The sequence below is a fragment of the Saimiri boliviensis genome, chromosome 3 (genome assembly GCF_048565385.1).
Source record: "Saimiri boliviensis isolate mSaiBol1 chromosome 3, mSaiBol1.pri, whole genome shotgun sequence".
NCBI lineage: Eukaryota > Metazoa > Chordata > Mammalia > Primates > Cebidae > Saimiri > Saimiri boliviensis.
This window is the reverse complement of record NC_133451.1, coordinates 46,041,315-46,054,890: the sequence shown is the minus strand read 5'-3', so window position 1 is coordinate 46,054,890 and position 13,576 is coordinate 46,041,315. Positions and strand designations below refer to the sequence as shown.

The 13,576-nt window shown below is 37.6% G+C and overlaps 1 protein-coding gene across 2 annotated transcripts in view; it reads right to left on the bottom strand.

Moving 5' to 3' along the window:
- Positions 1-13,576, bottom strand: part of ATP10D (ATPase phospholipid transporting 10D (putative)) — a 108,561-nt gene that overhangs the window by 79,908 nt on the left and 15,077 nt on the right. For both annotated transcript variants that reach the window (XM_039468086.2, XM_039468087.2), the window contains exons 2-3: positions 2,913-3,239; positions 83-277 (exon numbers count right to left, since the gene is read on the bottom strand). In XM_039468086.2, coding sequence (XP_039324020.1) covers positions 83-277; positions 2,913-3,202 — 485 coding nt within the window. In that variant the 5' untranslated portion in view covers positions 3,203-3,239. The remainder of the gene's footprint in view (positions 1-82; positions 278-2,912; positions 3,240-13,576) is intronic.

Genomic DNA, 13,576 nt, shown 5'->3' with positions numbered 1-13,576 from the left:
CACCTAAGGAGAAAAAAGTAACGTTCTGCATATTTCTTGATGATACACACATAGTCCTTAGCAAAGCTCCTATTACACTTACCTACTATAAACTTTAGTTATTAAATTATTGATCTGTTTGTCAATTTTGTATTTCCGATAATCTTCCAGGCCATCTTTAACTGCGATAATTGTAAGGACCACCACCAGAGGCAACATGGTGATTTCCTTTTGGAAGGCTTCTACCAAAGGTACCCAGTTCAGGACAACTAGGAACAGGAAATATAAATTGGCAGCTCTGCAACCCAAACACACAAAAGGAGGTGTTAAGAAGTCACTTCAAGGACTGAAGTAAGAGGCAAAGTACTATACTGATTTTCTATAAGTTTCTATAGGTTGATTTTTTTATGTTGCAGAATATAGAACTAGCAAAATATAACAAATCTCAATGAACTATGCATTACCCTGCCAGACATCTGGCTTGTGTCATACTTTAGTAAATATGAGATAGTAGGGCTGGGTGTGGTGGCTCATTGCTGTAATCTTAGCACTTTGGGAGGCCAAGGTAGGCAGATCACTTGATGTCAGGAATTCAAGACACCCCTGGCCAACACGGTGAAACCCCATCTCTACTAAAAATACAAAAATTAGCTGGGTGTAGTGATTCACGCCTGTGTGCCCAGCTACTCGGGAGGCTGAGGCATAAGAATCACTTGAACCCAGAAGGCAGAGGTTGCAGTGGGCCAAGATCATACCACTGCACTCCAGCCTGGGTGGAGAAATAAATAAATAAATAAATAAATAAATAATTTACTAAATATATAATAGTAAATATTTGAGTGGGACAGTCTTGAGCTGTGACGTGACAAAAAGCACAACAGAAAATACTATTTTCTTTTAAAAGTTCAGAAAAATTTAGAAGAAATTCAGTTAATGTGGTATAAAAATTAATTAACAAAACTATGATCAACCCTCTAGCCTTTTGTACATCCAAACATTAGACTTAAACGAACCTCAAAATTAAGTAGAAAAGCCTATTTTTTTTTCTCCTTGTGACTAACTCTTCTATTTCTTCTTTTATGCTATTCAGAACCACTTTCTTCAGGAAATTCTTCCATTCTTCTATTTTATATATTCAAATATTTCTCCAGGGGCTCCTAATTTTTGGCCATATGGCAAGCTCAAGACACTCTTTTCCTTAAAGGAAAAAAAATCTCAATCCTGCCCTTGAATTTTTATCACATATTTTTCCATTGACCATGAAACTTCTCAACAGAATAATCTATTTATACTTCTTTTTGGTCACCTCCAAATCCTTTTACTCTGAAAATTTCTTTCCTAACCAATTCTACTACTATGTGGCTTCAACTCTTTTCATGTGGACCACAACTAAACTTATAGCTCTAACCCTGAACTCTGTTTAAGTTTCAGAGTTTTATTCCATTGGGTACACTAGATTGCAAACTCCGTAAAAGAATGAAACATACATCGTGCTACATAGCCATTAATTCAACAAATTCATATCTGTCCTTTAAACATAGCCACTGTTTAATAAATGCATGTGAAACATATATAGAATGAATAATGAGAATGAATGTATGTAGAATGTCTAAAGAATATGGAGAAACTCTTTACTTGCACTGGTGTCTTAAACACATTTACAAAAACAAAGTACTCTTTCAAAGTTCTTTTTACTCTTGTTTTTCATTTTTCTGTTAATCACTCTGGTCATCACAGCTCAACATGTTCACATAATCTTTTTACTCCTCCTTTCACTGAATATATTACATTAAATCCATATCTATAAGTAGTCACCCTTTTTTTCATTCCCATATTGTTCCAAGGTCAGGTGTCCATTACAATTCACTGGGATATATACATCTTCCTAAATGTGTTCTCTGCCATCACCTCTAAACCCTTTCATCTATCCACTACGCTGCCTCTGTAGTGAAATATGGATGTAAGCATGGTAACTGTACCTGCAGACTTGGCTTTCAACTCTTTATCCTGATAGCAAGACCTTTCTTCTGGGTCGTTATCTACCTTTCTGACTTTACTTCCTGTTGTTCCCGAGCATAGATGTTACATGTAAGTCAGAGAAGACTACTTCCCAGGCTTCAAGCAAGCCTTCTATGCTACTGCCTTTACGCTGTTATTCATACTCCTTCCTCCAACTGAAATATGCTTTGCCCACACCCTTGCCTTGAATATCTCACCCACTCTCCATTATTAAGTCAAATGTCACTTTCCCTTCTAATGCTCCAATTAGTATTATTATTTCTCTTTTTGAGGCTTCCATTCTACTTGACAGCCCTTCATAACACTCACTGCATTCACTATGTCTTTTGGTTTTTTATATACTATTGTGTTTTCCTAGCACAACTGCAAACTCCACAAGGAGAGGAGTGGCACTCACACTTGCATTTCCTTCAGTGTCTAAACTCACGGGAGAATGTCCATGAATGTGTTATTAAGCTGAATTAGGTCACTGTTTCATCTAGTAACATCTGACATCTGCATTGGCTTCAGAGCTCTATTTCTTCATATTATCAAGTAAGAAAAATCTGAAATTAAAATGCAGCATGGTCTCATGGAAAGAACACTAAAGCAAGAGTAAGAAGACCCCTGGAGGCAGCCCCTGGTCTGCTACTTGACACTGGCATGACACTGGCTAAACCACAGTCAATTCATTTCCTAATCTATAATATTGTGAATTACAGTATCTTTTGTGGTAAAGAGAAAACACCTTACCAACTGGAAAGTGCTATGTGAATGGAAGTAGTCATCATTCCACAACAGATTCGTACCAAAATTGTCAAGGACGATGTCACAAATCTTAGGTTTAAGTAATATACAGGGTTATGACAATGAAAAAAAGTTATATATCAACAATAATAATAGTCTAAGGTTGTTTTCCAAATATAAAACAGTACCTGTGAAATTGTTCAAATAAATTTCTTGGCACAAAATTCAGAAGTGTGTACTTTGTTGTTCGTATTCGATTGTTCACATAGGCTCCAGAGAACTTCTCATACTCATCTTTGAAGGCCTGGAGGTGGGGAACAACAATCCGGTGCTTTCCTGCCAGTTTAGGGGTCTGAGAAGACTTGCCCCCACAGGCGAGCAAGGAGGAATAGTTGTATGGCCTCGAATCATCATCCCTGGTTGTACCTCCGATCAGCCGTCGCCAGTGATATCTGGACCACTGGAGAGCCTCAGTCATGTCCAAACTGTGGTGAGATCCAGGTCGTGTAGCTGACCTGGCAAGCAAACAAAAACCACACTTTCATGAGCTTCTGTCTCACACATAGTGAAATATAATATTTTTTTCTATACCAAATAAATATATGGCCCATAAATATACGGTTCAACATGTAAGGGAGGAAGTAAAGCTAGCCTTTAGAATTCCATTTTAACCAAATAAAGCATACATCTTCTGTCTTATGTAAGCATCTGACCATGTTGCTTAAGAGACAGCACCTAAAAGGCCATTCCATAACTTGAAACAAACAATTTGGGCTTAATACAGGCAGGCCTCTTAAGTTATCTGCATGAATTTTATCACCTTTGCAATGGGAGTAATGCCAGGCATGTCAGGAAATTGTCATGAGGATTCAATGAATAACATGTAAACCACCTAGCATAAAGTCTGATAGATCACAGGATATCAATTGAACCCATTCTATGTAGATTACAAAAATGGCCACAAATTCTTCCTATCTCTGCATGCATAACTCTGCCAATCAAGAGGTAGAGTCTTTCTTTACCTGTGGAATCTGGGCTTGGCCATGTGCCTTGCTTCAACTAATGTAACACTAGCAAATAAGACAGCAAAGTAGAGGCTTGAAAAGTGCTTGTTCATTGGAGCTTATTCTCTGTCACTGCTCTAGGAACCACTGTTGCCCACACCACATGTCTCAGTTGCCCCATTTACCACCATAGCCTCCATAAACACATGAATGACACCACTACCCACTGACCACTAACAAGTGAGTGTGCCCAGATAACACACACTAGAATAGAGATAAGCTGTCTCAGCTAAGCTCAGCCCGACTTGCCCACCGACCAAATTATGTCAATAACGTTATGTCATTAAGTTTTGGGGTACTTCGCTACAAAACAAAATTGAACTGATACATAGTCCCTTATTTTCTTTATTTCTAAGGTTTCCTTATTTTCCAAGAAATGCAGCCCTATCTGGAATGTGAATTTTTTAATCAAAACAAAAAAGGAAACAAAGGGGTTCAAGTGATTCTCATGCCTCAGTCTCCCAAGTAGCTGGGATTACAGGCAGACAGTCGCTTTTAATGGGAAGAGCAACAGCCTCTGAGTATATGTAGTTGTGCCTCGATATTGGACCCACAATAGATAGCCCGTCTTATGAATGAGAGAAAATACCCATAATGTAGGTCTTAGCAGTTTTATACTAATGATAGGAACCAGAAAAAAAAATACAGTTCTATCCCTATCAGCTCTTAGTCCTTTGGAGCTTGGCCTCTAAAATATTTATAAAGAACTAAATCAACGAAGATTGACTGGGCAAAATAACACTTACTATCTTTTCGATATAATTTTTTTAAAGCCCGCCTCCGAAGTATATTTGAAAAGCTGGTTTTTACTTCACCAAACATATAAAAGTGGCTTATTCTTTTAACCTACTGCTCATAACGACAGGTTGAGTTATTAAAGTAGTTCATAACATATCTAGATATCTCCCCCAGAATAAGAACATAAGAGAGTGCTTTATAAGTGAATCAATAGATAACAGAAAATAATGAACATAAATACTAAGTGCTTTTCATTAGTTTCACATGATGCACATTAGGTGACCACTATGACAAATGTGATAGTTTTTAAAAAGTTGAAATCAGCATAATTTGATTTACTTCTGGAAACCTTAAAAGTATTCACTTGCCATTAAATTCTTACTGAGACATAAGAATGTTTATCCCTCTAGTGTCTACAAGCTCATAAACAATCCCAATCTCACTTCTCTTTTTAAATTTTGAAATACAATTTCTTGACAGTCCAAACAGGCATAACCCAACAAATACGAAACGAACACAGGAGGTACTAACTTCTACTAGTTCGTGGTATGTCTGACTGACAACCTCACGCTGGCAAACATACTTACTGGATCACAGAAACAATCAGCTTTTTATTCCACAACGCAGACAGGAACCACGTCTTTCCCCAAGTCTCTCAGTTCCAAAGAAACAAGCCCATAATGACTGAAAAACATTTAATTGCTAAAGTATTTGTAGGTCTCCTTCTCTTTGTGCCTTTTTAATATCTTCAAATGCACATTAGCTCCTCTACTTACTCCCATGGTGCCTTTTCCCCTACTTCCTCTTTTTTCATTTTCAAGGAATTTGAGTGAAGACAGAATTGGGGCTGGCTCACTGCCTTCCATGGCCCCCTCCTGGAGCCTACAAGAGTCTCTCTCCTACTCTCCAAGGCTGGGCAGCTTGTCATTTTGTAAGAACTCTCTCTCTGAAGCACTGTTATTCTCCTGAAAAGTGATCCTTGGATCAGAGGACAGATTTAAACTAGATAGAGAAGTGCTTTGAAGGGACTGAAGAGAAAAGCCAAGGCTTGGCGGTACTGAGCATATGATGAAAATCCGTTAACATTTCTAGTTTAAAATTTAAACTCTTTTATACTGGGCAGGAATAACCAAGGATCTATTTAGTAATCCTAGTTCAGAAGCTTTTGAAATGTGTTAACTGCCATCCCAGTGAGAAAAACATTCTATGACGCAAAGTAGAATTTACACATACACACACACACACACACACACACACACACACACACACACACACACCTGAAACAAAAGTTCTACGAAATATTTCTTATCCTTACCACCTGCAATGCATACAGGGATTTTCTTTCTTCTCTCTCTCATATTAATACTAGTTAGGATGCATTGAATTAGTTTCAAGATCCAGTAATGTTACTGTACATGTTAGTAAAATGATACTGATTGTGGCCAGCCACAGTGGTTCATGCCTGTAATTCCAGCACTTTGGGAGGCCGAGGCAGGCAGATCACCTGAGGTCCTGAGGTCGGCAGTTCAAGACCAGCCTGACCAACATGGAGAAACCCGTCTCTACTAAAATTACAAAATTAGCCAAGTGTGGTGGCGCGTGCCTGTAATCCCAGCTACTGAGGAGGCTGAGGCAGGAGAATCACTTGAACCAAGTAGGTGGAGGCTGCGGTGAGCCAAGATCACACCATTGTACTCCAGCCTGGGCAACAAGAGCTAAACTCTGTCTCAAAAAAAAAAAAAAAAAAAAAAAAGACACACTGTGTGTGGCTTCACACTGAGTTGAAATTATACATGGAAGTAGATAGATCTTTGTTCCTAAATAGATCCACATCCACAAATGCAGAAAACAGACTATTATGGAATACAAAATTTCAGCTACACAGGAGTAATAAGTTTAAGAGATCTATTGTATATTATGGTGACTATAGTTAATAGAGTAACAATATATTGCATATTTGAAAATTGTTAAGAGAGTAGACTTTAAGTGTTCTCAACACAATAAAAAGTATGTGAGGTAATATATATGTTAACCTAGAGTTAGCCATTGCACAATGCATCCACATATTAAAACATCACATTATTCACCATAAATATATAAATTTTTATTTATCAATTCAAATTTTTTTTTAAATTTTAAAAACAAACTTTTCCCCTTATAACCCTTTCTCCGTCAGTCAATAATGGTATGCACAGAAAGCTGTTCCTGTAAAAACAGGTATTTGTTCTATAGAGATCTAAAGATAAAATCTGTTTATAAAGGTCTTTCAAATTATTTTATTTCAGTGGACGTTTTTGTAAGGTGAATACAAAGACATAATATTGTCAATGTTTGGCAATATCAGATTAAGAAAAGAAGAAAACAGAATCTTACGGTAGAAAATCACTGAAAGAGCAGTTGGACAAGAAGGTTCGGGAGCGGGCAGCGCAGCGCCCACAGTAGTCAGGGAAGAGCCTTTCACTCTTTATCTGTCACTTCCTACAAAGTGATCAGTGTGCTAATACTTAGAGAAGCTTCTGTTATTAATAACATTCCACATAAATAGTCAGGAAAATTTCTTTAAGATATGATAGGAAAGCAAATCAGTAAGTCATAGCTCATCAAGCATCATCACAAATCCTAATATCTTAAGGCTTAGACTTTGGAGATGACTTAACACAGAGGTTCAAACCATCGGTCTCATAGCAAAATTCTACCTAATGACTCATTTTGTATCAGAGTGTTAGCAGGCACATGATTTTGTTTTATAAACATAAATATACATATACAAACGCATATTAAAAATAACATTTTAAAACAGAGATAAGTTCACATAAAATATTGATAATTGGCTTTTCTTAAAAGGAAACAAGGGAACGGTGGGCACACATCTTTATACAGTAACAAAGGTTACTATGGACCTTGACTCCAACCTTGCGTTTTGCAGTTCACTCTTTTTTCTTTTCTTTCTTTTTTGGGGGGATGGAATCTCGCTCTGTCGCCCAGGCTGGAGAGCAATGGCGTGATCTTGGCTCACTTACAACCTCCACCTCCCGAACTGAAGTGATTCTCCTGCCTCAGCCTCCCAAATAGCTAGGATTACAGGCACCCACCACCATGCCCAGCTAATTTTTAGTAGAGACGGGGTTTCATCAGGTTGGCCAGGCTGGTCTTTAACTCCTGACCTCAGGTGATTCACCCATCTTGCCTCCCAAAGGGTTGGGATTACAGGCATGAGCCACCATGCCTGGCTGTCAGTTCACTTATTTTAACTGAAGGAACTAGCACTTTGCTCACCACTTTTTGACAAATCACATTTCTCCCGCTCTGTAAGCCCAGGCTCAAACATTAGCTGTCCCACTTAGTAGCTACTCAGTCATCTAACAAATAAAATGAAACATGATTAAAAGTCATGGGACATGCTATAGATAAACAATGCTCATCCTCTTCCCCACTCTGCTATTTGAGTGTTTCTCAAGCCATAGATAAGTAAAGGTTGGGAATCTTGTATGCTGGGCTTATGTCCAAAGCTTTCAATGTAAAGTTATCCAAGTAAATGCTCAGTTCAATGTATCTATTAATGCCTGAGAAGTAGCAACATTAAGTAGGATACGAAAAGAAAACCGAACAATCAGAAAGACATGTATGACATAAAGTGACTTTTATACTACCCAATCTTATTCTCAACCATTCTCTCCAAAACTCATCCCAAACAACGTTTATGAACAGACTGTATTATTCCACTTGTCCAGTGTTGCCCAAGCTCCGCTGATAAGAATCACCTGGGGCCCCTGTTAGTCACAGTCTCCAAAGCCTCTCCCTGGAGATTCTGATTCAGAGGATCTGAAATGGGGTCCATGAACATGTAATTTAGTTAGTACTCCCAATGACTTAAGGAGGTTGCAAAGCATTGCACCTCTGCAAATGCTGTCCTTTCTTTCTGGATGGCTGCTGGTTAACCATGTCACCCACTCACCACACCAGCCCCTATACATCCTTGAGACTGTTTTAGCCTGACCAGGGAATCAGGGAGACTGGGAGCGGTCCATAAGGATACCAAAAGGGATTCTCTGCTCTGCTCCCATTACAATCCTGAGCATGGCTCAGTCACTGCACTTGCCATAGTGTGTTACATATGGCTTCATTCTTCAAAGTCAGGGAACATCCTAATTCCTCTCCATGTGTCTATCTAGTGCTTGGCCAAAGGTAGATGACATGCAAATGTCTGTGGATCACTGAATTTTATAGAAAAGAAAATAAAGACATCCCCTTTCCTTTTGCATGGCTTAACCTGGGTTTCATTAGAAGTAGGAGTATAAGATCTAAGTTTGAGGAAACAGAAATATTCACTTGTAGCTTGTGATTGTATCATTCTGCCTTTATTAACAGAAGGAAGCTGCTTCTCCAGACCTGAAAGACTCCTTCAAGAGAGCATTATTTTCTCTTCCAGTGGATTTCTAAAACCCGTAAGTAGCACAGAGTGATAAAGAGCACAGGCTCTAGAGCCAGAGGCCAACGTCAATTTTCTGGCACCTCCACTTGCCAGCTAAACTTGCTCAAACGGTTGCTATGAAGATTCAGTGAGTTAATACATGAAAAGCACTTAGCACAATGTTTGACCCACAGTGAGTCCTAAGTAAGGGTTAACTACCACTGTGATTTTTCACAAAATGTTCTCTCTGCAATGTTTATTCATAAATATTAGCTGAGAATTCATGTGTACAGTATTGATACTAACAATTATACCGATTATTCACCTATGTTTACTTTCTTAAACTGTACCTCATACTGCCCCACCTGGTCACACTCCACTTTAGTAACTTTGCTCTTCATTTAATGAGAGAGGCTGCTAGGCAACCAACTAGCTGAAGATAGCAATATTCTCTTTCAACTGTTGCTGAGAGAAAGTCCAGCAATCTAGTAGACAAAAGCTCTAATGAAGAACTTAATAGGGAGCATTTTTAGGGATTTGTAATAACATCATTCATAATTCTAAGATTTAGCCCATTCCTCAAAGAGATAATTTGTCAGCATTTTCTGCTAATAAACCAGAAAATGGTGTCATGCTTTTTTTACCTGATGCTCTGCCAACAACAGGAGCTCTGTCTTGAGAATTAACAAAAACATACTTTTTAAAACCATATAAAGAACCATGTGTGCTTGAAGTTCAATGATGATCACATAACCCAAGAAAGAATATTTTAGCGCTAGATACTCTACCACCCTCAGTGATCTGCTGTCTTTAGAGGTGCTGATTTACCATCTTCAAAAATTAACTTAAAGTTTTAGAAGGAAAACATATTCATTTTATATAATACTCTGGAACAGTCTAGTGCTGTCCTAAAGCAGACTTGCATGATGCTAGCTATTAAGTTTGCCATCCAATATTTCATTTACTCACAGATTATGAAACCTGTAATTAAATTTCCAAAATTGTAAGTTATCAATTTTAGGTACGAAATCAACTAAGATCAGAGTTAAAGAAATGAAAATCAAGCATTGTTTGATAAGTACTAACACTTTTATAATAATTACTTCTTACAAAATACTTTTCACATGTCATTTAATTTAGTTCTCACAACTTGATATAGAATTTCACTTCATTTTTCAGAAAAAAAAGGAAGTTCAAAGAATGTTTTAAAATTTTCTCAAGATGTCCAATCATTGGCTCCAAGTATATAATGCTATTAATATATAAAATTTTAAATAATCAAATATGCTTATTTAAAATTATATTATTTCTAATTATAGTATCTTTTCTAGAAGACATTAAAAACTAAAATCCATCACTTATAGACTGTATCTATAATATACACAAATGTACTTAAAGGCAGATTTAGTTCTCAAAAGTCCTATTCCCCTTAATAAATGCTTAATGAAAAGTTTCCAGCAGGGCAGATTACCAAAGGTAAATACAAGATAATGAATTCTCTTGGGCCCTGTTAGCATTTTTAAATTCCTGAGGTCATCGCCAGCCAACAATTTGAAAAATACACATGTTCATTGGTCTAAAAGAAAAAAATATATATGATAATTTCAAGATGCCCTATGAACCTCACTCCCTAAGTTTCTTTCTTCTCCTTTTTTTTTTTTTTTTTTTTTTTTTTTTTTTTTTTTAGGTGGAGTCTTTCTCTGTCACCCATGCTGGAGTGTAGTGGCAGGGTGCCTTGATCTTGGCTCACTGCCACCTCTGCCTCCCAGCTTCAAGCAATCGTCCTGCACAGCTTCCCAAGTAGCTGGGACTACAGGCATGTGCCAATATGCCAGGCTAATTTTTGTTGTTGTTTGTATTTTTAGTAGAGATGGATTTCACCATGTTGGCCAGGCTGGTCTCAAACTCCTGACCTCAGGTGATCTACCTGACTTGGCCTCCCAAAGTGCCAGGATTACAAGCATGAGCCACCACATCTGGCCATGAACCTCACCCACCTAGGTTTCTGTCTGGGATGGGGCTGAGGAGTCTGCATGTCTAACACATTTATTTGCAGGTAGTACTGATGCTGCTGGTCCTGGGTCCACAGTCTGAAAATTACTACTCTATGCTAAGTAACTTTATTGCAAAATACAAAGTTGGAATTAAGACTGAGACATTTATTAGATATCGCTCATGTTATTGGGCAGCCCATCTTCTTTGAATGTACAAATCTACGCTATGCACTAATGGCTTAAGAGAGGACACAAGAAGAGCCTCCTGTCTAGGGCTAGAATTAACTAAAAGAGTGAAGATCTCATTTATACAAAAGATTGGTGATGAGGTCTTAAGGATTAATTCTTTCTGCAGATTTAATACAGTTAAAATTATCTTCAACTAGTATTTCCAAAAGTTGAGCAAGAAAGACAATGGATCCTGACTTTGATAGACTTGTACCTTCTTCTCAACCAATATGAGAAAACATAAACAAAACACCAAAGTTCTTATATGTTCTAAATCATGGAAGACACAGAAGTTCTCTATCACAGTCAATTAAAGGCCCAGAGAAATTTCCTATCTATGGATTTCTAAGAATAAGATAGGAATTGTTTCACAATAAGACTCATGAATATGAAAATCTCCTTGACCTACACATCAGAGGTAGCCAGCCCTGCCTGAAGGACAGTGAGCCCTGATAAAACTTGGGTTTGCTCCAATCTGTGTCATCAGTGACCTACTTGTTCAACACTCTTTATAGAAGCTTATTACAACAGGGAGACTGATTCCTTTTCTAACGGGTCATGACAACAGCATTAAGATGGTTTGGTATATTTGGTGGTTTCTTTGCTGCCCTAGGTGCCAACATGATATGTTGGTATGCCCTTATGTATATATACCATATATGTTGGTATATCCTTCTAACTACAAAAATGGCTTTTTCTTCACCTCATGTAATCTTTGGAAAAGAACATAAGTATAAACAGTCTACGTGGATATATCTAATATGGGCTTTTGTGATGACAAGGGTCAATTTATTTCGTGGGAAACTGTGGATCTTGAATAATGATGTTACATAACCTTTTATATCCCCATTGGGTGGAATGAATCAGATTTGCTGAATAAAATCACCTTGGAGTTCTTAGTGCCATTCAATAGTTTCTGTTAAGTGACCTTGAACTAAATCCCCAGTAGGAGTACATATTCTTTGTTTTAGATATATAAAAGAAGTCAGGCAAGGGTAATACGTTATCCAAAACACTGAAATAAAGTAATTATTGTTATTTTTTTTAGACAGGTCTTGCTCTGTTGCCCAGAGAGTGCAGTGGTGCAATCACAGCTTACTGCAGCCTTGACTTTCTGGGCTTAAGTTATCCTCCTGCTCAGCTTCCCAAGTAGCTGGGATGACAGGCATGAGCCACCACATTTAGCTAATTTTTAATTTTCTTTTGTAGAGATAGAGTCTCGATATACTGCCCAAGTTGGCTTCAAACTTCTGGGCTCAAGCAATCCTCCCACCTCAGCCTCCCAAAGCACTTGGATTACAGAGGAGAACCACTGTGCCCGCCCTGAAAGAAATTACTTTTGATAACTGGTGATTATTATCATGGGAGGAAGTACTATATAAGCGCATAAAAAGCAAACTCATACTACTTTTACCACTAACAAAGAAACGCTTGTAATAGTTTTGTTATTTAAAAAGGCCAACTGTACTGAAGCACACAGCCCTTACATATCTTTAGAAAAGAGTGTTTAAATTAAGCTCATTCATTTTCAGTTCGCTCATGACCTGAAAACCTACAATGTGCCAGATACTGTGGTTGACGTTAGGGAGATAGAAACAGAAGATGCTGTTCTACACCACAGAAGCAGCCTCTCACTCAGACTGAGGGAAGGAACCCCCCCATAGCAATAAGTGACATGTTTTATTTTATTTTTATTTATTTATTTATTTATTTATTTATTGAGATGGAGTCTCACTCTGTCACCAATGCTGGGGTGCAGTGGTGCGATTTTGGCTCACTGCAACCTCTGCCTCCTGGGTTCAAGCAATCCTCCTGCCTCAGCCTCCTGAGTAGCTGAGATTACAGGGATGCCCCACCAGGCCCAGCTAATTTTTGTATTTTTAGCAGAGATGGGGTTTCACCATGTTAGCCAGGCTGGTTTCAAACTCCTGACTTCAAGTGATCTGCCTGCCTTAACCTCCCAAAATATTGAGATTACAGGAGTAAGCCACTGCACCCAGCTGAGCGACATGTTTTATATAATTGCTGATGGAGAATCCAATTACAATTTTCACATATGAGGTGTTTACTTTGAAAGACATATAAAATAAGACTGTGGTATCTAGATACATTGTTTCATTCTAGAAATAGTAACCCATTCTTATTGTATCCAAACATGCACTAAATTAGTGTCTTCAATTCTCTCATGTGAGAATAAAGCTCTTACATATATTATATATATTATCACATATATATATTTTATATATAGTTATATGTATATTACATACATACATATATACATACATATATGTATATTATATATAAAAGAGAAAAACATGTATACTCAAAAACATATATAATTATATATATTATCAAATATATATATATATATATACATTTTTTATGGATGGTCCATTCAGACATTGAAAGTGATAATT